Raw genomic sequence first — 23,924 nt, 5'->3', positions numbered from 1 at the left:
TTCAACATTGCATCAATACATTTTTCAAAAAATGCCTCTCTGTGCAAAATGGGTTTAAACACATAAACAGCTGTTGGATCCTGTTTGTCTCTGATTTGAACCGAGGGAACAAATCGTGGCAGGATCAGCCTGATGTTATTTGTATCCTGCTGTAACTTTACTGTATAAAGAGCAAACATCTCCAACATGTCAGGAGCAGTTAGTCATTACAACAAGTAAATACTATTAATTAATAAAATCTGCATTTGTAAATTCATTTTTGAATTCCACTTTAATTACAAAAAGCATTTTGTAATAGACTTGAGATATGACTGCGCTCTGCTGTTTCTGATGACTCCGGTTAATTCTACAAGACATGCTGTGGAAGTAAATACAAACAACGACAGTTTGGTCTGCATTTATTCAAACCCCACAGACTTATATAGTCAAGTCTGCAAGTTTATGAACAGTGAGATTTGTTTTGGGCCCAAACTATTCTACACATCATCAGAATGAAAGTTATTGGCCATGTTTGCATAGCCCTTTTTAAAAATATGCTTTCATGGCATTATTGTGTGTGGGGTGGTGGTCAGGGCTATCCAGACTGACAAGTGGGACACTGAATGTCCCCTCTCCAGTGGGGAGGGAGCCTGAGATGGTCTGAATTGGAGTCTGCAATGTTTGAAAAAATGTCTTAAATAAGTTGGTGTAGCAAAGAATGTGATTGTTTGCTTGCAGGACTGCAGGAGAGATGAGTCCTCCTTCACAGGTCAGTGAAGGTGGTCGCCTGCAGGTTCAAGCTCATTGCATCTCCAACCCACATCCACTGCCACTGTACTGAAGGGAAGACAAAGACTTTCCTCTGCACTTACATTTGGATCACCTCGATCCATGACAGTCATTCAGGCAGTAATGCCTGGAAACAAGCATCCTTACAATATTACATCATACCAGCCTCTGTGTTTGAATGCAAAACAATGTGTTGTTTAAACTAGAGACTGGCCAATAAATACATTTCACTTTGATTATATCAGTAATGTAACTACAAAACAAAGTTGTGGTGGGCCTAAACTTCGTTTCAGAATAATTAAATCTGAGACTGATGATGGTAATTGTTCAGCTGAACAGTGTCCAGTATGTTGGCTGTTATACTTTATTACATTTGAAAATAAGAGTTGGGCTGATTTTAACTCCACTACAAGAAGTGTTGTTAATTATTCTTTAAGGGTCACATTTGCATTCAGTGTTATATTAATATAAGTGTTGTACTAGAAATGTCAAGGATGACAAAACGAAATGTGGTTTAAAAAACAAAAACAAAAAAACAAATTGCTTTTTAATTTAGTAGAACGTTAACGTTTGTCAGCGGGTAAATCATCAGTACTGCACAGTCGGAAACATCCAGTTATTCTTAGGACGCCATACGTGCAATGAATAAGTTGTCCTAACAGTCATCTTAAGCAAGCTCTACTTAGTCTTTGAGTTCTGGGAACTAATTAGATTTTGCAGTGCTTTACAATATAAAGTGCTACAATATTTGCACATGACTCTAAAATCCGTGCTATGAAGCTGTTTCTAAGATCACAACCTGATTTAAAAACATGATCTAAAATAAACTTTGTTAGCTATGAAATAACTCTGAGATATTAGGAGAATATGCCAAAAGAGATCACAGGATGGCAGGAATGTGCTGTAACACCAGCTCTTCCTGTTTCATTGGATCAGTAACACAGAATAAATGCCTGTGACAGAGGAGTCCGCTGCTGCTTCCCCGTGATACATGCAGACTCGGGTCAGGGCTGCTAGCCTCTGTGCTCATCAGTGTCATGGGACTAATGTTTAATCATTATCCACAAAATACACAAAGATTAAATATTTTATTTATCAACATTACATGATCAGGCATAAACACAATGAGCAAAGTTTTTATTTAGAAAAATTACACACTGTAAGAAAAACAGATTTTCAAAGCATAACATAGTAATCAAGAGAAGGTGTTGACTCTTCAGTTGTGTGTATGATCTTCCAGGCTCGTGGTGGTTTCAAGTCTAGTACTTTATTTCTTTTTGAGAATGTAACAGAGTAACAGAGGCCAGGACTCTTTGCACACCTGAGCAAAGGTACAGAATGCTCTTCAGAAGCACTAATGCTAAAAAGACAAGCGTGATCAATCTGTAAAGGACAATTTTGTGAAAGACAAAATTTATAATCATTACAATGCAGGCTATACACATTCCCTCAAATTTACTCTTTTTACAGCCCGAAGTTGTGAAATATGCAGATCTAGTGAAATTGCAGCGAGCACAAATGTAATTCAGGTTGAAAAATAATAAATCAGGAAATACTCAAAGTATTTTTTTTTCCTGAAAGTAGGAAGTTATGTATCTGCATGCTAAATGTTGGAAAAATGTTTGTGTTTCAGTGCGTGGAGTGAAACTGTGCAACAGCTGAAGCAGTTTAAAGAAGTCTTCACGTGACATAAAGATGCTGAATTTCAGTAAATGTCTCGTTTATTTAGTTTCTGTGCATATTCAGAATTTTTCATTAACATCTGTTTTGTGAATGACTTGTAGGAACAAGCTAATGTACGAACTATATTCTATGCAATCTGGAGTATGTTTGTTGTTATTATTTAAGTTTATAACAACAAGGAAGCTGCATAAATAATTAGAGATGACTTAAGGAGAAGAGGTAGTGTTAGAGAAGCATGCACTTATTCCCACTCTTGTTTGGATTTGTAAACTCAATCAGGAAAGGTGCGATATGTTAGTTTGCTTCATATTGTACAGTTTTTTCTTTTGTAGTGTAGAGTTTTATTTGATTTTTTTCTTGTTTTTCATACAAGTATATTGATAAGATAAGGTAAACCTTAATTGGTCCAACACGTTTGTTTGGTTATTTTTTACATGATCAACATAAACTGAATAAAACAAAACGTGTGTCACTGAGGTGACGGAGGAGGCGTACAGAGCGCTCGTGGATGACGGTGAAAGGTCCACGTCTGTCATGGACGTGGTGCCAGAGAACAACTGACAACAAGCTGAGCTATGAGACCAACAGAGGCTGCACACAAGAAGGCATGAGCAGGATCTATTTCTGAGATCCATGATGGAGAGCTTCTGTGGAGCACAGAGCACTGCTGTGGTCTGGGAGAGCAACTCTGAAGCTGGGGACACCTCAGACTAGGATCTTTGCAGTGCAAGTGTCTTCAGAGGGCTGTTGTTGCAGTTTAGTGCAATACTTCATTCAGCAGCTCTTGTTAGGGTTGGTCTGCCTACAGCCTGCACCCTCTTCTATAGCAGGAATCCTTTACCGCATCCAAAAACCTCCTGTGGCCCTCTTCTTTTCCTCTCACTTACAGATTACCCTCTGTTATAACAATACACTATATTTACAGCTGTTATTGTCAGTGTTCAAATGGCACACGGCTGTTTTTTGTGTTTAAATCAAGTTACTCTGAAAATGTAAAGTGAGACATTTTACCCAGCAGTGTCATTTATGAAAGGTCTCAAAAGCATGAAGTCTAAAAGAGGTAGGCAGCATCGGTGGGTGTGTTTGTTTCAAAGTGGTTATGCTCTTCATGTGCTCATTCTTTGGTTTAACCAGTGGGGGCAGCGTTGTTATAAAGAGACAGCTGTGGAGGCTTTTTCCTGAGTCAGACTTGCACTGTCAATAAAATCAGTGCTGAGTAGGAACAGTCACAATGCAGTGTATTCATTATTTATCACTTCCCTGAACATCTGAATAACAGTTTTCCAGATAAAATGCTGTTTAGTTCATCTCTGTTTCGTGCTCTACGTCCATTACGGGTCTCTTCTCTGGTGGAAGGTTCCTGTTTTCCGCTTTCTCCACATACCTCTGCAGGGTGCTGTAATACTGCTCGCTCCTGGAAAACGTGTAGTATGCAGAGATCTCCTCCCAGGCTTTGTGGTTGGGAAACGGGAATGGATCGGGTGCCTTGTTCTCAAAGAAACTCTCCAGGTTTCTCTCAGCCAGTTTGGTGGCATACTCTATAGTAAGGGCATCAAACCGCTCCTTTTCTTTGTCTATGTAGCTTTTCCAAAATTTAAGCTGCAGGTAGCTGACTTGGGAGCGACAGTTTTTGTAGCAGGTACCCAGAAGGCCTACAAAAGCGCCAATAATGATAATGCACCAGCCCAGAATCTGCAGAAAGAAATGATGCTGTCAGTTTCAGACTGTCTTTAGGGACAGCAGAGAATTCAGAAGGTGGAAAGGAGAGTTGGGGGATAACTGACACCTTCAGACTGTGTAACACCTGAATACATCACACTGAGATACCTGGAAGCACAAACCTCAATTACTAGAGTAATTCAGTGTCTTAGATTTCTAAGAAGGCCCCAGTTTTTTGTTTGTTTTTGGCAGTGATGCAGTATTTAAATAGTTATGTTCTTCATACTTCCTTTGAACGAAAAGAGAACAGCCTGAAGCGTTTGGCAGTCAGAGCACGCAAACATGAAAAAGCTGGAAGTAAAATGTATTAGTTTGATTTCATTATTTAGACATGCAACATGAAGAACCACAGCAACGGCAATTCAGGACTGCACTTCCATAAAGGACCAATATTCAATTACTAAAAGTTGTCTGGCAGCTAGACACTATTTTAAGTGAAGCAAAATTAAATAAATGAACAAATCGGTCAGTAAGTCTTTAGTTAGAGCAGGCGTGGGCAACTCCAGGCCTCGGGGGCCGGTGTCCTGCAGGTTTTAGATGTGTCAGCTGCTTTAAATGGCTAAATGACCTCCTCGACATGTCCTGAAGTTCTTCAGAGGCCTGCTAATGAACTCATCGTGTGATTCAGGTGTGCTGACCCAGGGTTAGGTCTAAAACCTACACCGGCCCTCGAGGCCTGGAGTGGCCCAGCCCTGAGTTAGAGGATAGTTTTTCATTGTTAACATAATGGTCTAACACAAATGATCAGTCTTTGTGCCTTTTCAGTGATGGCCTGCTGTTTAAACTAGAAACCCCACTACACTCACAACAACCATAACAGACAAACAGCAAAATACTGATCAATCGAACCCCATACTTCAAATTTGTGTGAAAGTCTGTAATGTTGGATCCCAGTCGCCCTCCCGACGTCACTATGAAATCTTACCTGAGACTGAGCCCTGAACATCAGCAGCAGCTCCATGCGCTCCTCGCTAGACAGTTTAGAGCGGTCGCAGGGCACCCGGGCCAGCTCCTCACGACACTTCAATGTCTTGTTTTTGCAGAAGAGATCGACCACCAGACTATCATCAAGACCACTAACAGCACACTCATAAAAGGTTCCATTGAGCAGAGCCACACAGAGCCACATTATAGGAGCCACACAGGCCCCGGTGAAAATACTCAGGAACACCCTAAGACAGCCGAAACAGTTTCCACGGGGGCAAAGCTTCATGGGATTGAGGCAGCACCCAGTGTAGAGCCTCCAAAAGCGGGTACTGGAGAAAATACCAAAGATCAGCAGCACTGCAGCTGGTCCCAGCAGAAATGTCACGCCATAAGCAAAGTTCTGGTCGTGGTTGCAGGGACACTGAAAGGAGACCATGGAGAAAATTCGTTCCCCGCCTATAGTCAGCAGAGCCATGAAACTGTAGCCAATTGTGGTTTTCTGATTCACGAGGAAACGCAAGATACTCTGGAAGTTATCCATGATGTCGGCCAATAAATCCGAGTGGAACAGCAGAGAGCTAAAAGTGAAAGAGCCAAGTGTCAGTGTGGAGTCACTTCCTTTGTGCTGTTTTCCACAGCCAGACCAAACTCATCTGCCAAGCCTGGATGTGCCCCTCCCTTTGGCATTCTGTCTTCTCTGCAGGCCCCTCCTTCAGTGAGGCTGCACTTCCTCCCAACCACTTCCCCTTTTATTACCATATCTATTCCATCTCCAGAGAAGAGTCGATACTAAAAAGAAAGGTGAAAAAGTTCAACTCTGCTTTCTTCTCTTTTACCATCCCTCTTTACTCCCCCCTCCCCCCACCCCAGCACCAGCATAGGTGAGTCAGTCATGGAGAAAAATCCTGTTAGTTCAGTTACTCTGGTTGTCTTTTAACTATTATGCAATCCAGACTGTAACCTGAAACTATCTGAGGAGCAAAAACATGACAGAACATGCAAAGTGGGAAGACACACAGTACACAACAGCAACACAAGAGCAGGTTATTAGAGCGCACACCAGCGGCGTCTGTAGTAGAGACGGTCAGCCCTTAGCGTGCGGGGAAGTGCAAACATCTATGTGGTGTGTCTGTTCCTGTCCCACAGGACTGAAGCTTGCAGTGCATTAATGCTGCACTCTGACAAATCTGTCCATGTGTAAAACACATCAACAGTTCCTACAGCTCACATTTGTGTTTCGAAAATGAGTGTTAACTAAGTGTCAGATGAAAAACCTGCCCTGGACTGATGTTCGTATGTCTACATCTTTGTCAGTGATGTGAATTAAACATGAAACCCATCAAGTAAACCAAGGTGTGTTCTGTCTGTGCAGACTGGAAATGTGGTGTCAGAGTGGTGTGACTGTTGCTAGCCTGTAGGCATTCTGCATACAAACATTAGCCCAGTGCAGGTTTCTCATTAGGTTTCATTTACATCACTGATCTGTTTTGGTCAAGCTATGAAGTGCCCTCTCATTCGGTTCTATTTTACTCTGTGAAGCTTGTTTATGAAGGTATAATTCATGAAAATGCAAATTAATTCATAACTCTGGATTTTTTGCTCATTGTTCTGTTTTTCACTGTTCAAATAAACCTACCACTCAAGTTTTAGACTGGTCGTTTCTTTACTAGTTATTTTTAATAATTATTTCCCTGACTGTAGGTTTTAAAATATTTAGGTTTTCATTCATTTTTGGGGGCTACTGAAATAACAGATAAATGTTCAGATCCACCTACTTTGAGATTGCAGGCAGCACCCAGTGTGAGCAAAAGCATACATTACATACATTATATTACTCACCCGTCCAAATCATTGAATTCAGGTGTTCTAATCCCTTTTATACACAGATGTATAAAATCAAGCACACAGGCATGTGGGCCACAAAGGTAGGCCACGTAGCATCACAGAGTGGGGTTCAGTGGATGGTGACACCCATAGTGTGCAGAGTCACTCCCTACAGACCTCCAAACCTCATGTGGCTTGATGATTGCTTGATGGAAGAAGTTTCCATGGCCGAGCTGCATCACATCACCAATAATGCGATGCGCAGGACGCAGCGGTGTAAAGCACTTGACTGTAGAGCAGTGGAAGTTTTGTAGAGTGACAAATCAGACTAATCCAATCGTGTCTGGGAGCTGCTGGGAGTACTTGTCTGACTTCATTGTGCCACCAGTGTAAAGTTTTGTGCAGGGTGAAGTATGATGTGCGGTCTTTTTCAGGATTTGGGTGCAGGCCCTTAGTTGCAATGAAAGGAACTCCTAACGGTTCAACATACCAAGAAACTTTGGACAATATCACACAAAGTTCCCACAAAATTGGGAAAGTCTGGGAATATCCCCCTCCTGTTGCCTGTTAAAGACATGAATGAGTGAGCCTGGTGTGGAAGACGTTGACTGGCCTGCACAGTTCTGGCCTCAACACTTTGAAATACCTTTGGGATGAGACAGAATAGAGACTGCGAGCCACACAGTCTCATCCAACATCAGTATTTGACCTCACAAATGCAGTTCAGGAAGACGGTGAAAAATTCCCATAGACACACTCCTACACCTTGTGGGAAGCCTTCCCAGAAGAGTTGAAGCTGTTATAGGCACAGAGAGTAGGACGACATCATATTAAAGCCATGGATTCATATGCAAAGAAAGAAGACGAGCAAATATATCTGGTAATATAGGAAACTCCAGAAAAACCATCATTCAGCTTCTTATTTATAAGTTTCCTAAAACATTAAACTTTTTAAAGCAATCTTTTGTGTATTTGGATAGAAAGAATGTTTAAAGCCACATGCGACCTAATCGACCTCCAACTCTGACTACTTCCACATACTTTCAGCAGCAGGAACTATTCCAACTTTAAAATGTTCCCAATTGAACTATTGAACTTGTATTCATCTGTATTCTTATCTTTTCCGATTCAGTTTCATGCTTATTTTCAACTTTATTCAAAGAAGGTTGCACAGGATGTTTGTGAGTATAGTGGGGGTGTCAGAACATCCATCTAAAAGATTTCTCTTTCAGTTGCTGCTGAATTCATCTTCTTTCAAACAATGTGTCAATAAATGTAAACTGATCTGTGTGAATCCGAGTAGAGGGAGTATCTTCTAATTGGTACATGGTATCCGGTTGTTCAGTCTGACGTCACTAGCTGTGTCTGGGTCTAAACTCTGCTGCAGGTCCATATATCAAACGATCACTATGGCATTACTGAGAGTTGAAAAACTGTCTAAAGTCTTTCATCTTTAATAAAATGATCAGCGTTCTGCTCTACCAGGTGTAACAATTGAGTTTAACATCCAGGCATCCATGAAAACGGAATTTATGACATTTAACGGAGTTAGAAGTTAGCAGGGAGTTAGCTCGCTAGCTTCTATCTAAATACAATATAGCATGTCCTGACTGCGGGGTTTTGGAAACAAATTAAAACGTACAGCTCTGTTATCACTTCCAGCATAAATGAAGACAGAAAACTAAACAGCAGTGATGTTTGTAGGGTTACTGAAGTTTGGCTAGCTGGTATATAATGATGTGCTACGTGACCGCTAGCGACACAGCTATGTTAGCATAATATAAACAAGCTAACTTTTTTTCCACTGGATAAAAGTTAACGTGAGTGTTCTCGGTGGTCAGGAACAAATGTAATCGCATGGCAGGATGCTGTAAAAGGACCAAACTTCAGCCAGGAGAACAACTGAGATAATCCATCCACAATACGAGGTTAGTTATTCATATACTGCTGCATGGGCTGGGCTGTAGTTACATCCTAAGGTTTTAAAAACTGAGCTTAAATAAATGATTAGTGGTAATAAAAGCCGAGGGAGGTCAACAGTGATCACTGACTGTTTTAGGAGCTTTTTGAGATCAAATAGAAGAAAATACAAAACATTAAACATGTTAACAACACAAAAGCCATATTAAACGCAGACTACTTTAGACCCGGAAGTAGGATTCGTCACGTCATCACTTAACGACCGGATAGACAGCCCCTTCACCCTGACACTCTCAGTGCCTAATAAATAACTGAGCTCCATATATACTGGATCAGAGGTCAGTCTACAAAGGTGCATTATGAAACCCACGGGTCATGATCCTTCTGATGACTAGCAGCCGCTAATCAATGCTGTGTGACTTCATAAACACGTTGAGCCTGAGTGCTCAGTCACTCAGTAGCAAACTAACAAACACTTGGTCCTTCAGTGCCTGTAAAAACATGAACTTCTGCAAATTAAGCCACTACCCTTTGTGCTTTGACAGCAACAGGAAATAAATCACAGTTTCAGTTAGCTGGTTCACGTGCATTTGCAGGACTTGGTACAGAGACAGTTTACGGTGAGACAAACAGTGACAACACAAGGACGTGTGAGTTGTGTGTCCAGGACTCCAATATTTACAAAATACAAAGTTCAACGAGTTTTCTTCACAGAGGAAAACTCTCAGTGACTCAGCTGATGTCCATCAACCATCCTCGGTTCTCTGACTGTTTCACATGTGGGATTTACAACAAAGTTCAAGCTTTAAAATCACTTTTATTACATTTCCTTCTCTTCTGTGTTGTACTTAACATCTTTTATTGTTAATTCCATCACATATGAACATTCAGTCACAAATGAATTCTTCATGTTTCACTCAGTTAATACTGTTTTACTTCAGTTACATTTTCACTCACTTTTTGTCTTCAAAACTTCTTTTTTCAGTCATAATATACTCAGCTTAATTTCTTTTATTAAATCATATATTAAAATACTGTCTCTGAATATTTGTTTATTGTTCTGACCAAGCACTACAGCCCTCAGATTCTCACTGGTACAACGAACCCCACCACAGAAGCACATACAACACAAACCCATCACAGGAAAAGGTCAGATATTAATTACTCAAACTGCATTTCTCATCCATCATATTAATTAGACTTACTTTGATTATATCTTTGATTAAGAATAAAGCTGATTGACTATTAGTAAAAGCACATATAGAGAAACTGTGTTCAAACACGTTGTGTCACTGTAACCTTAAGAGGCTGGATGTTAAGACCTTTTACTCTCGCCGTTGTAATCAGAGGTAAACTTTTAATCCCACATTTCTCAACAAAATAATCAGTGCAAAGGAAACCTTTGCCTGTTCTCGTTCATACGACTTCTATAAAACAACGGTGCCAGAACACACTGTGGCCATGAAAGATGAATGTTTCATGGCCACAGTGCAGTTGTAGTTTTAATGTGATGGAGATCTGATGTCACGTTGTTAAGGAGAGACAAGCGTAACACATTGATTCAACTCCTGCATCAGATCTACATCATAACGTCACATTTCACTGCATGTTGTACTTGAATACCCACATGGAAAAGATCTATAAATCTTCTCAAGTTTGTATGTGTCGTGTGTGAATCTTGTATGAAAAGCATACAAGAGTGAAAACTTGAAAAATGATATAAATGAAACTTGTATGTTTTGGATATTAAAACAATAAATGAAAGTGGCCACTTTCATGAGTTAATCACATCAGCCTTCTATGATTCACTATTTGAAGTAGGCCACATCTGATGCAAGTCTTTTATAAGTTTTTTCTATTTCTTTACCATATGGGTAACTATGTGCCAGAACCCCATTTAGCTCTGCGTTGCAACCTTCTACATAACCTGATGTACACTTCCTGAGAAATTTAACTACACATCTGCTCGATGCATACCACAACAACTCGAACGGCATGGAAGATTGCAGCCTAGGGAAAAAACACGTTTCTGGTTACTACCTAAGTTAGGACATAAATTTCTTGCAGCCGTCCTTTTATGTTTACAGTGATACAAAGTGTTAGAGTAGAGTTCATCTGCTTTTTCTCTTCTTTAAACTTCTGCAGGACGGTCAAAGCAAAGAGGTTATTAACAGAATATAGGAGGTACTGTGGGAACGCAGTGGGGTAAATGCAGACACACAAACTTCACACAGGATGAAAGACTCGGGAGGATCAGACAGATTCTCCTGAGTCTGCAAACAGAACATGGAATTAAAAACTAAAGACTGACATGACAGGAAATACAAAATAATAAAAAGTTGCTGCACACTATCCTTCACTGTGCCACTTTATGCAACTACAATATTAAGCATACAAATGATTATTTCATGCATATTTCATTTATTCTTCAAAATTACGAAGTTAAGAGCATTTCTAGAGCTTCTCTACTTCACACCTTTTACAGTTTAATGTGGGTAGTCTGTGACTCACAGTGGCATTCTCCCATCATCTACAAAACTAAGAACAGCTGGGTTATCTTCTACAGACTCGTTTGACTTGACTGAACTCATCCTCATCGTCCCGTTGTCAGTCTCCTGGCAGTTCTCCACATATCGGTGCAAAGTGCTGTAGTAGGTATCTTTGGTGGTGAACTTGTAGAGAGAGGAGATCTTCTCCCAGTCTCGGTTGGATGGTGTGATGACATTTTCAGGTGGTGTCTTTTCAAAGAAGGTCTTTAGGTTTCTCTCAGCAAACGCTTTGGCGTGCTTAGCCGTATAGGAATCAAGTAGATTGCTCTCCTCATGCACATACGCCTTCCAGAACTGCAGCTGCAGGTAGCTAATAGGGGAGGAGCACCGAGCCACACAGGTGAGCACCAGGTTTGTCAACATGATGAGAGTGATGAGCATCCAACCGAGAATCTACGGACAGTATTTATAGTAAATAGTAAACAGGTAATAGAGGTAATAAAAGCAGTTTAACCGTTTAGTCACACACCAGGAAATGAAAGTCAAAAAAAATAACAAGGGAACAACGTTTCTGTTCTTTAGGTCAACGGCTACAAATGAAAACAGAACACTGGTACATTTTGTCATTAAATATCAGTATCACATTTCTATGTGTATTGTGTTTATACTGTTACACTTTTAATTCACTGATAAGCACAAAAACACACTCATGAACTCAACATGATCCACTAAACTCATCATCATGCAAACCATGTGATCCAGTAAAATGATGATCAGACTAATTATCCCATGAATGTATCAACTTAACCATGATCTTCCAGACTAATCGTGTAATAAAAGTCTCAACCTGCTGAAATGGTGAATTGACTGGTTCTACTGTAGCACATTCCTCCTCTAGCTGAACACAACATATACAACTTACTGTACTGTCTTACATCCACACACATTCATACTTTAATGGAAGCATCAGAGAGCCGCTTGGTTTAGTATCTTGCCCGAGAATATTTGGCACGCAGATTGGAGCAGCAAGGGATCGGAACAAAAACCATCTGTTAAGTGGTCCATGATCATCCAAACTTTGTTATACAGACAAATTACCATCCAGACTTATCCATGAAAACATCATCAAACTGTTATCCTCCATCTATCCATTTGGGTGGAAGGTTGGGGGTCACGGATGATTTTCAGGTGCACTTTTGTGCAGCCCTACATCACCTAGCTGCATGTTGCTGGAAGCACATGATGACAGCAGAGTTCACCCAGAATGGGAGAACTGTGAAAACAATTCAAAGATTAAATAAATAATAATACAGCATGAAAACCATAGACAGTGGCTGCAGTGCACTCATTCAGTTTCCGTTCGGCTCTTTGTACTTCACTCTTCTCGACAGCTTGCTGACTGACAACAGCACAAGCATCAGAAGTATTTACTTCAAAACTGCAACTCCTTCCTTGCTAACTACTGCACATGCTCCACTAGGGTGACCAACCGTCCTCTTTTCCCCGGACATGTCCTCTTTTCACGTTCTGTCCGGGATGTCTGGGAGGATGTTCGAGATTGATGAAAATGTCCGGGTTTCCTACAGAGGACCCACATGTGTGACGTCATGCCCGAGCTGCAGCTTTGTGAGTTGTTCTGCGCTTACAGACAGACAGTGCGCAGCAGCCTGGTGATTTTAAAAAGATGCCAAAGTGCTACTGCAGCTTTTCAGACGACTGCAAAAGTTATTTCCCTCGTAGTGTCCTGGTACTGCTAAGTTTTCTTATATGAGGCCTTATTTCTGTACCATTATTTAATTCCAGAGGTTTTTAAGTTATTTTTTGCCCTTTTTGACTTGTAAAAGCATATTATTAAAGTTCTTCATGACTGGGCCAAGTGTCCTCTTCATTGGAAATCAAAATATGGTCACCCTATGCTCCACAACCCGGGAAAAGTTCAAATCAAAGCAAGTGGGAACAGTTTGGGAGCAGAAGGTTGTTAAGCTAACAAATCCTCAGAGCTACCAGTTGCAGAACTGCTTTTCTGCACCCTTAATATCAAGAGTAAGTCATGGAAGTGTTTAAATATTGACCTGGGTGTATTTAGTTCTGTAGGTGTCACGATCCTGGGTCTTTTGACCCAGCGTTTTGAGTTTTAGTTTATGGTTTATGTTTAAGTCCTTCGGGTTTTCGAAGTTCATTTTTTATCATGCCTAGGTTGTTATAGTTTGTTATTAGATTCCCTTGTGTCTTCCACCCCTGTTAAGTCTCCCTTGCCCTTCATGTGTTTCATGTCGGTGTCTTATGTTTCCTGTTTTATTTTGAAGAGGTCTTGTGTTCCTGTGTTCGTTGTGTTTAGTTTTACTCTTCCACTGTGACGTCGTTATGTTCTTGTGTGTCAGCTGTTCCCCCGTGTGGTCCCACTTCTCTCGTTAGCCTCCTGTGTGTATTTAGTCTGTGCCTTCTCATTCAGTCTTTCCCATGCCATGTCCTGCTTTCAGGTTTTCCTCACCACGTTGCCATGTTTAGAGTTTCTTTGTGTTTTCTACTTGCCAGGGTTCTTCATGGTTCATGTTTCCTTTCTAGTTTACCCTGTTTAGGTTATTGCTTAGCTTGCATTGTTTTCGCCTTTTTATTTTGTACTGTTCTGTCTGCTTTAATAAACGGCTCATCATCAGTTGAGTTTGTTAATGTCTGCACCTGGGTCCACTCCTCACACTCTGCAAACTGTGACATTAGGAGTGATGAGTAAATCTAGTCATTAAACTTTTCTAGTTAACAAAGCGAGTTCAACCCTGCGCTGTGTTGTTTTGTGTTCAGTATAGTGCAGGTACATGTTGCTGGCTCAGAGTGCTCACACAGAGAAACACTGACTATGTGTCGAAATCTGTCTGTGTTCTACTGTTAGCCTCTGTGTGGCCAGTGTTATGAGCTTCATTTAGCACAGTGGTTCCCAAACTTTTTTGCTGGGCTCCCTTGTTTTACAAGAAAAATGTTCGCCCCCCCCGCGCCCCCTGCACGCACACATCCTCTAACCACACACGCCCATATTTTGCGCCAATGCGGTTTATTTCACACCACAAACATTTAGTAAATAATTAAGCAAATACAAGTAATCTGCAATAAATTACAGGTAGTACTGAAATAAACTACTAACTCTTTTACGTCCACATCTACACGGGTATTTTTGAACACGCAGCTGTTTCGTCCACGTAAACAGTGTTTCGAATCACCGAGAACAGAGTTCGTCACGCAGCGTCAGAGGTATGAGCCTTTTTCCACGTCACGCTGTGGCCACGTTATTGTTTACATGGGATGAATTGCAGAATAGCAGATAGAGACAAATACTGTTAATCTGACTGTCTGCAGGTTTACACGCAGTTACTGTCCCTCTGTTTACAAAGGCAGAGGCGTCACGGTGGGATTATTTTACGTGTAGTTGTTTTTTTTGTGTAATAATATTCAACATTGCTATCAAATCAAAAAAATCCTCTCTGTGCAAAATGGGTTTAAACACATAAACAGCTGTGGGATCCTGTTTGTCCGTGATTTGAAGAGCCCAGCGCTGCTCCTGATGCAGGGAAACCAGTCCTGCAGGGAGACCTACCTCAGCACCTGTGCAGGTGAAGCCAAAGGGAAGATTTGCTTCACCATGTTTTCTAGTCTTTGGCTTGGAATGAAGTTGGTTTGGAAACATTCAGCGACGCTTCATCTCCTGCTTTGCGTTTCTGTAGGCGCAGCGTTTTGGTTTTTTTCCTCCCTTTTCACACCGCGCCCCCCCTGCCATGGCTCTGCACCCACCCCCCCACCCCCAGGGGGTGGGCCCCACACTTTGGGAAGGTCTGATTTAGCAGATGTTAGCCAGTCCTCAGCTAACAACTGTTAGCAGGTTTAATTCACCTGAGAGATAGCTGCTTTCCACTATCACAGTAGAACTCGTTTCACAAGCTGGGATAGCAGTGCTTTTGTTGTTTTTTTGTATAAAACGTCGAGTTAGCACATTAGTTTTGCTGTAGTTATTTTGCCATTATTATTCTCATTGTACAACTGTATAGTGACATTAAAGGCATTCTAGTCTATTCAATATCTAACTGATTGCTTTGTTTAATACATTCCTGTTTTCCCTCCTGTGACTGGTTAATACCACTAAATAACTGAAGCATTTGAAATTTTGTGTGTTACAGTTGAAATATAAGCAGAATTTGACTAAAGGTCAAAGGTCACTCTTTTGAGGATGCCAATGTTCACATTTTGGACAGAGAAGACAGATGGTGTGAAAGAAGCCTCTGTGTCCACTGTGAACAGACATCTTATTCTGCTGGGTGTGGTGGGAGGGTTAGCTTACTGCACGGTGTCCTGCAGGTTTTAGACGTGTCCTTGATCCAACTCAGCTGATTTAAGTGGCTAAATGACCTCCTCAACATGTCCTGAAGTTCTCCAGAGGCCTGGTAACGAACTAATCATGTGATTCAGGTGTGTTGACCCAAGGTGAGAAACCTGCAGGACACCGGCCCTCGAGGCCTGGAGTTGGACACCCCTGACTATTAAACCCAAGTAAACAAGTGTCACAGTCATGCAGACTTAGTGTTAGTGTGGAAGACCCAAATGTAGACATGCCAGGGTGCGTCCAACAAAAAATGAGCTGTTTATGATGCTGAGAAAACGCGAAGTGAAATCTAAACAAACACACACGTGTGTATTTATATCCTCGTGGGGACGCCTAATTGACACAATGCTTTCCCTAGCCGCTTACCCTAACCCTAACACACACACACACACACACACACACACACACACACACACACACAAAACACCAACCAAACCACAAATCGAATTTCAAAATAATGACTAGAAAAAACCCCAAAACCTACAAAACACTGGGTCAAATGAGGTTTGATGGTAAAGCAGATCACAGCAGATTGTATAAACAGGAGCGTAAAGCTCTGAGAGAACATGAACTAACTCCTGAACACAACTGGGAACCACTGCAGAATTAAGTAACACAAATAATAACATTAAAAACATGATAAACAATAACAATGAAAATCAAAGCATTTACACCGTAGGCATCTCTAGCTGTTCTATTGAGCAAATAACTTTCAGTTTGCTGATAGTTTGTAGATAAAAAACCCAAACAGATCTAAAGAACTCTTTCACATGAGTGTGAAAGCAGCAGAGCATTTTACGTACCTGAGACTCAGCTCGGAGATTAAGCAGAACATCTTCTCTCACAGCCTGAGGTACACTAATGCTTTTCCCACACGGGAACCGGTGCAGCTCCTTCTCACACTGGATCTCAGAGTTCCTATCTCTGCACACGTGTTTGTTGTAAATGCTCACATTGGTACCTGTCATGGCGCACTCGTAGTAGTTTCCATTGAGTAAAGCTACAGCTATCCAAGTAGAAGGCGCAACAAGCGCAAAGGTGCCGATCTGACAGAGGACCACACCAGCGGCAACCAGCTTCTTGCAGCACAAAAGCTTTTCCGAACGCCGGCACAGACCCGTCAGCAGCTTCCACGTTTTCTTACTGAGGATGTAACCCAGCAGCAGCAGAGCCAGAGCTGGCACCAGCAGGAACACTATCCCATAGACAAAGTTCAGCTCGTTGCAGGGACACTTAAATACCACTGCAGAGAATATCTGCTCTCCTCCTGCTGTCAACAGAGCTATCAGGCCAAAACCAAGGTTGGTCTGTTTGCCTGCAATGTTCAGAACAGTCTTAAACTTGTCCATCTTCAACTGCTGCGTAAATAAGCGACCGCTGAGAAACAACGTCTGTTTCACTTCCAGCTTCAACGTTAGCTGCACCGCTGAGTCCTCTACCACTTCCTCTTTGAAAAATAGCACATGAGATGACAGTGACTGCTCTTCCTGCATTATAGGGCCCCTTGTTTACACCTGCATAAAGATAAGATAAGATGACCTTTATTAGTTTCACAGGTGGGAAATTTGTTTTGTTACAGCAAAAGTGCAAAATTATGTAGCAGAAATGAGAAAACACTGGAGCAGATTTCACCAAATAAAGTGAAAACAAAGCAGGCTCTGTAAGATCCGGCACTGTTGTAACAGGACATAAATGTCAAACGTTACTTTTGGTTAAAAGGAAATCCCAGTCAGCATATGAGAGTCTACTAAACAGCAATTCCATTTCCACCTTTGCAGAAAGTAATAAAGAACAAGTTGAATTATACTTTTTATTGAGGAAAGTACAAAGGGAATGTATCACATTTCCAAAAATCTGATTTATTGATTAATTTACTTAATATATGTTCATTTTGAATTTGATATTTTAATCCAAACTTGAGAGAGAGAGAGCCCTGCGGCCGCCTGTCCAAGGTTTACTCCGCCTCTCGCCCTGAGTCCCCTTTGACCCCTTTGACCCCTTTGGATGGAATCCAAAGTTTTTCATTTTAATCCTGAATCCAAATCCAAATCCATAGATGAAACCAGGACAGAATGGACATGAAGGGAAACTGACATCAGCAAAAGAAGAAGTAAAAGACTAACAAACTAGGCCCGGTGAGTGAATCTTTGAAGTTCAGGAACCTCAATTTTCCTGACAGCAATGGGAGGAAGAGAGGAAGGGGTGGTGGTTTTACAAAATCCAAAGGAAAACAGGAGAAATGAGAAGCACAGGAAGAAACAGGAGGGAGGAGACGGTTCTATCTCGACTCACTGGTTTGAATAGCATCTTGTTTATGCTGAAAGAAGACAATTGATCAATAACTTGGTGATATGAAACTGGACTTGGTGTATGGTGAACTTTATCAGGCTATATTTTGGTTTTTAAGGCAGACTCATTTGTTTGCGACGATTTGAGTGTTTTTTAACGCTTCAGTTCACACTCCACACCAGAGGGTGGCGGTATTTCACTGTTTTGCTGTTTGCCAACCGCCAACAAAGGAAGGAAGAAGAAGATTTTCCTGACACGCGCATATCGACAGGGGGCGGTACTGCCTTATCATGCGACGTTTGAAGCTATCGCCAAACAGCAAAGAAGAAACAGTGCCGTGATAATTGGATAGATTTCTGCTAGGCTAACCTCTGTGTTTGAAAAGTTTCCACATTTATTCGTTATACTGGTGTTGTTTTAGTTTATCGCAGTAACCCGGTCTGGTCTACTTTTAATTTTCTCTTAAGAAACCCTCAGAAATGGCAGAAAATACAGGTGAGTGTGAAGATTACCCAAGTAGCTTGTTGTGGTTGACAAGAGCTAGCTTTAACCCATTAAGCAGACCCATTTGTCTCTCATGAAAAGCCGCCCATGTATTTCACTGGGATTTACTCATGTCTTGGTCTTTCGGTCTTTATTTATTGGTGTGTTCTGGATCCCAATGACTTCTCTCGGTTAACTTAAACGGTTTGTGTGCTGCAGCAGGCGCTTTTCCCTCTCTGCCTTCGTTTGGGCTAAACTAAGATGAATCAACGGACTTTTAGTCCTCGCTCGTTTACAACGTGAGCTTTATGGTACATTTAATCCAGCCAATAGTAAAACCTCGGTAATAAAACCGTAAGTCCTCGAGCCCTTTCAAAAACAGTCAGCCGCTAACAGCTAGCAGCTAATGCAGCACCAGATTAGAACGAGTAGCCTTTTATTATCGATGTACACGTACGACGTTGTCCACGCCAACTGTGTAGGTATAAAATAGTAAGACAGCAGGAATATATACAAAACAAGAGAACGGCGCACATTGGAGAACAGGTTGTAAAGGACTTGGTCTGAGTGTGTGAGTGATGAGCGTTACTCAGACCGTGGGTGGGATCGTGTCCGATACCGGTGTTGTGCCAAAAAATTATGTCTGCAAAAAACTGATTGCTCGTATTTAAACTGTTATAAATAACTTGTTGGTCTGTAATATGTGAAACATGTCAGATGTTTCCCTCACGAATGACATCAAGTCAGTTAGAAACAACATTCCTGTAACAAGGTACAAGCCACAATCGGTTTTTAGCAGTGACCTTTTATATTAAAAAAAACTCTCGTTAAGATTGAAACTGTCTTTAGTAAGACTAATCTGGCCAAGCGGGAATTGCAACAAATATTACAGCAGTTCTGTAAACATATTTTAAGTGGAGGAAAAGGACTGGATAGGTTATAATGCAAGTACAACACACAGAGTTTAAAGATGCTTGAAAAACAGGTCATATTTAAATTTTATATATAAGCCCTTTGTAAACCCCGTTCACTGAGGCGATCACTGTTTGGCACAACACCGGTCCGAAAGGCTCCAGGGACGAAGCTGGTTTTAAGCCAAGGGCAGCGGGTCAAACAGGTGGGGGGCGAGGTGTAAGGGCTGACCTGTGACAGGAGGAGCAGGTGATGACCCTAACCCTGGCCTTGTTTGGTGAATGCTCTGAACAGGTTGGTTTTATATGGATAAATCATACAATCAAAGAGGCACTATTTATGTAAGCTGGCTTGTTTGTACATTGTTATGCGTATTACACTCAGTGGCACTTTATTAGGTACACCCCCTTAATGGAAGTTCAGCAAATATTTTCTTCACATCATCTGTGTGAGTCCATTTTGCTTAATTTTAACTTTTGCTGCAAAACAGTTTCTAAAAAATGTTTATCATGTAACCAACAAATAAAAGATATACTATTTATGGGTATTCACAAATTGGTGTTTCAGCTTATACTTAATATTATTATTTATTTTTAAATCAGAGCAAAATGAGGCAAAGCATGACGGCTCACCGTCGCCGGGGATGACAGACCAGGAGAAGGAGATGGCAGCCAGCGCATACGAAGCATTTACGGTAAATAATCAAACATTTCAACTTAACCCACAGTGTCTTCTGACAATGAATGTGTATATAAAAAAATACTGCAAGTGGTTCTAATTTCTTCTTTAGAGAAGTGAGAGAGATGTGAATATGAACACATTCAGTACTTGGAGCAAAGCAACTGTCACTTTTATGTTGTTTTGCTGTGTTTGTAGAAGTGGTCTATGTGAGCGTTTAGCTGAGATCTAGAGGTTCTGTGGACACACGCTGGGACTTATGTTACAGCCCATTCAACAGGATCTGCCCCGTTTTGCCCCCCAGTACTGAGGGTGCTGGGCTCAAGAGGTTAACTGGATAGAGTGGAGGCAGTGTCGGAGTATATTATGTTAACTGTTGCACAGCATGAGGGGTCTTCTAGGTATTTTAGATAGTCTTTTTGAGTGCATCATCTATGACGAGTGAGTCACACTAACCAGAGTAAAATGAGCAAACTGCTCGCTCCACAACAGTATCTCTACCTGAAATGGTCTCAGCCCCTAAAATGTGCCACCGTCCACATTTATGAGGCAATTCCAGTCTCAGCCAAGTTTTTAGAGGGCCGTGGAAATCCTGAATAAAATGCAAGTGCTCGTAAACTCCTGCTCATCAGTTCACGCTGTATACTCAGGTTTGACCAGCTGCTCTTTTTCTTGTTATTTGTCGTATTTGTGAGAAGAAATCCAAACATTGTGAAACGTTGTTTTTTCTTCTAGGCTGGGAGATGTGACGAGGCGCTCAGACACCTTGAAGCCCTGCAGGAGCTCACTAAAGAGGACTACAAGATTGCAATGAATAAAGCTGTTGTTGAGTTTTACAAAAGCGGTCAGACGACCACAGGGCTGCTGAAGCAGACCCTGATGTCAATGAAGAACCAGGTAACTAAACCGAGTTCTTTTCATAGGTTTAATCCTTGTTTGCAGTCAACTCAGAGCCTGGCTTACTTTCTGTGTTTCAGGTTCACACGTCAGCAGAAGATGTTGATGGTTTGGATGATGTTGAAAATAGTTTCCTGTACTACAATCAAGCTATCATCCACTATTACATGCGGCAGTTCTCTGATGCGATCTGCATCGGAGAAAAGCTCTACCAGTTTCTGGAACCGTTTGGTATGTCGTGCTAACTTCCATGCATTTAATTGGCAGGGTTGTTGCAAAGCATCAGCTCCAGGATGTGATGTTGTCAGCTGCCGTTTTTCTTCTTTGTAAGGCCGGCTCAGTTGTGCGCTCTTTCTGAAATATCTTACTGACTGTGAATGGAGAGCCAGTCCCCTCTTCTGTATGTTTAAAGTGTTAAGTTCAAGTGCAGCATGCAACGGTTTTTAGAATGACTTTTATTATTGTCTGTATTGTGTATTACACTGATGGTGACGATACTTTGAATATATGAAATGAGAAAAACAATCAGGCAGTACAGGGTAGGGTTTGTGAGACCTTACCTGTAGTTGTATCAGCAGCAGTCATGATGTCACAGTTTTGCTCACACAACAATGAAACAAGTTGGGCTCTTTCCTCGTTTCATCCTGTCAAACAACTACTTCACTATAGAGACTGTGGTTGAATCAACAATAAGGCTTTAAGCATCAGAGTAAAGATGACCTTAAGAAGTAATGACTTTGATTTTCTTCACTAATAAAGTTTAAATCATTAGAGAAAAATGACTCAGACGTCTCATAGAGATTAGTAGTTTAGTAGTACTGATAAGTATATAGACTCTGTGATTGATCTGAGTTAACTTCAGTAATCAAAACCATCAACATGTCTGTGAGATCCCATTCCTCCAAGGCTGCTCAGAGAAGTCATTAATCAATGCTTCATGGTCTCTATCAATGAGCTGCGTACCACAGGCCTTTAAAGTGGCAGGAACATTACGTAAAGGTCATCACCTGAACCAGCTATCTGTGCTTATTATAGGACAATCTGCAACCTTCAAGAACTCTCCAAGAAATTCTTGAATTAGTAGTTGTAAAACAGCTAACTGGTGGTCTGCAGAGGAATGCTTTATTTGAAGAGTTTTAGTCAGGCTTCAGAATTCAACAAAGTACAAAAGTACAGAAACTGTACGATAACCTCAGTTTTTATCTAAATTTAAAAGCAGGAAATTTGAGGTGTGTGTGTGATCTTATCTGGCTTCATGGAATAATAATAATAATAAAGCAGTGAAAATGTATACTATGTCTTTAAATGTTATACATGGAGGCATGTGTAATGTTAATAACTGGTCCTATCATGGAGCCCTGTGGGTTTACATGGAAAAATTGGAGTGCATCAGGCAGCTGAATCAGCAGTAAATTTTTCATACCTACTGATCTCTAATATTAAGGACAACTGTAACGCTGCACTGATAGCAGGACAAGAGATGAGTCCAGTGTCAGAGGCCGTATAAAGGCTCCTGGTAACCTTCCCAGTACTTGTTCTGTACTTTGGTCACCAAACCTGATTGAAACAATCAAACCGCTCTTCTGCAGATGACTACAGCAACTAGTCATCTGCAGAAGAGCTATTGGAGTCGATGATGTTCAAAGACCTTGAAAAGCCTGGAGACCCAACTCAAGACCACGTTAAAAACAAAGTCTGGCCCCTCGGGACCAAAGTACGAAGGAGTTTGGCTCAGGACTTTTGCACAGTTTTGTACTGCTAATAATAATAATGGTTATTGTTTTTGTACTTGTAGTTGTTGTTGATGTCTTATGTTATTTCCCCTAGAAGAAAAGTTTGCACAGTCTGTGTGCTTCCTGTTGGTGGATCTCTACCTGCTCACCTTCCAGCCAGAGAAGGCCCTCCACCTGCTGACTGTGCTGGACAAACTCTCTGTGCAAGGAAGCAACAAGAACGGCAAAGGAGAGGTAGACACGAATACAGTATGTGTGATAAAAACAGGAATGTGCACAACAAAAGCAAACCCATTAGTGTGCACATTCAAGTCTCCTCGAGCAGCACTGCAGACGCCTGCTGCTGCTTATAGAATACTCCCTGATAATCTGTTCTGTGCAAACTCACAGACTTTCATATCAGCGTCTGTTGTAGCCAGAGATTTCACTCCTGAAATCTGAAATGAAATCTCTGGCTGTGCCCACAAATCTTTTTCCAGCATCCATGGTGTTATGCATCAAGAATGTGTCTCACAGCTCAGACTGTCCATCAGGAGTTTTTCATGTGAAAGGGTCTGAACTGTTGGACGCACAATGCAGTGAAAAAAGTCACTTTTTGAGCTACACAGTAAAAACATATCAGCGCTGAAAGCTTTGCAGCTGCAGCTTAAAAGGTAACTTTGAAGAGTCACAGTTGTGAGATTTCTTACTACAGTGAGCTGAATTCAGTTTGCAGTGGTCACAGTGTTTGAAGAAGAACAGTGTACTCTCTTACAGAAAATGTTTCTATCAAAGCAAATGAATCTTTCAACCACAAACAGAACAACATCAAAGAGTCGATGAATAGCTGAGCTTTAAATGATTAAACTGCAAGGACCTTAGTCATGAAGCTGTTTCTTAGGTCACCGACTTCACAAGTTTAAGTCTGTGAAATGAAGCTGACTAAGTTCTGTGCTTTATTTCAGAAAGATGGAGGAAACCAGAAGGCCGAGTTAGCAGCTATGATTGAAGCAGCCAAATCAAAAATTCACCAGGTGAGAGCTGAGTTCACCCATGTTTCACTCTTTAACTGCTTCAGCCTTCGTCTGCATGCTCTAACTCAGGGGTCGGCAACCTTTCTGATGATGAGTGCATCTAACATTTCCTCAGAGGTCAGCGTGCCGTATGACTGCATTAGCAATAAATGTAATAACGCTCTATATGAACAGTTACTCACTATATAGAACAACGTTATAGGATTATGTTTGTTCACAGATG

At 41.2% G+C, this 23,924-nt stretch overlaps 3 protein-coding genes across 6 annotated transcripts in view; 1 reads left to right on the top strand and 2 right to left on the bottom strand.

Moving 5' to 3' along the window:
• Nucleotides 1–1,968: 1,968 nt before the first annotated feature.
• On the bottom strand, nt 1,969–5,783 carry LOC102192587 (protein FAM26E-like). The gene is made up of 2 exons (XM_005754373.1): nt 5,096–5,783; nt 1,969–4,143 (listed from the first exon to the last, which is right to left on the bottom strand). The coding sequence occupies exons 1-2, from the start codon at nt 5,636–5,638 to the stop codon at nt 3,751–3,753; spliced, it is 936 nt and encodes a 311-aa protein (XP_005754430.1). The 5' UTR covers nt 5,639–5,783; the 3' UTR covers nt 1,969–3,750.
• Nucleotides 5,784–10,595: 4,812 nt separating this feature from the next.
• Nucleotides 10,596–17,080, bottom strand: calhm6 (calcium homeostasis modulator family member 6). The gene is made up of 2 exons (XM_005754372.1): nt 16,500–17,080; nt 10,596–11,783 (listed from the first exon to the last, which is right to left on the bottom strand). The coding sequence occupies exons 1-2, from the start codon at nt 17,043–17,045 to the stop codon at nt 11,349–11,351; spliced, it is 981 nt and encodes a 326-aa protein (XP_005754429.1). The 5' UTR covers nt 17,046–17,080; the 3' UTR covers nt 10,596–11,348.
• A 1,156-nt stretch (nt 17,081–18,236) lies between these two features.
• The window catches only part of cnot10 (CCR4-NOT transcription complex, subunit 10), a 16,070-nt gene continuing 10,382 nt past the window's right edge, over nt 18,237–23,924 (top strand). For 2 of the 4 annotated variants that reach the window (XM_005754368.2, XM_005754371.2), the window contains exons 1-6: nt 18,237–18,480; nt 19,983–20,074; nt 20,794–20,955; nt 21,036–21,186; nt 22,783–22,922; nt 23,633–23,701. In XM_005754368.2, coding sequence (XP_005754425.1) covers nt 18,465–18,480; nt 19,983–20,074; nt 20,794–20,955; nt 21,036–21,186; nt 22,783–22,922; nt 23,633–23,701 — 630 coding nt within the window. In that variant the 5' untranslated portion in view covers nt 18,237–18,464. Of the gene's footprint in view, nt 18,481–19,786; nt 19,829–19,982; nt 20,075–20,793; nt 20,956–21,035; nt 21,187–22,782; nt 22,923–23,632; nt 23,702–23,924 lie in introns of those variants that run through there. The other 2 variants (XM_005754367.2, XM_005754370.2) reach the window with 2 other exon arrangements.

This window comes from Pundamilia nyererei, unplaced genomic scaffold (assembly GCF_000239375.1).
Source record: "Pundamilia nyererei isolate P.nyererei 1_Seehausen unplaced genomic scaffold, PunNye1.0 scaffold00554, whole genome shotgun sequence".
NCBI classification, from domain to species: domain Eukaryota; kingdom Metazoa; phylum Chordata; class Actinopteri; order Cichliformes; family Cichlidae; genus Pundamilia; species Pundamilia nyererei.
The sequence above is the reverse complement of the archived record's forward strand: the minus strand, read 5'-3'. Positions and strand labels throughout refer to the sequence as shown.

Coding starts and splice junctions, on each gene's coding strand:
- calhm6 (XM_005754372.1), bottom strand. CDS start 17,045: ATGGACAAGTTTAAGACTGTTCTGAACATTGCAGGCAAACAGACCAAC. Junction 11,784..16,499: donor ATCTCCGAGCTGAGTCTCAG/GTACGTAAAATG, acceptor TACTGTCCGTAG/ATTCTCGGTTGGATGCTCAT.
- LOC102192587 (XM_005754373.1), bottom strand. CDS start 5,638: ATGGATAACTTCCAGAGTATCTTGCGTTTCCTCGTGAATCAGAAAACC. Junction 4,144..5,095: donor TGTTCAGGGCTCAGTCTCAG/GTAAGATTTCAT, acceptor TTCTTTCTGCAG/ATTCTGGGCTGGTGCATTAT.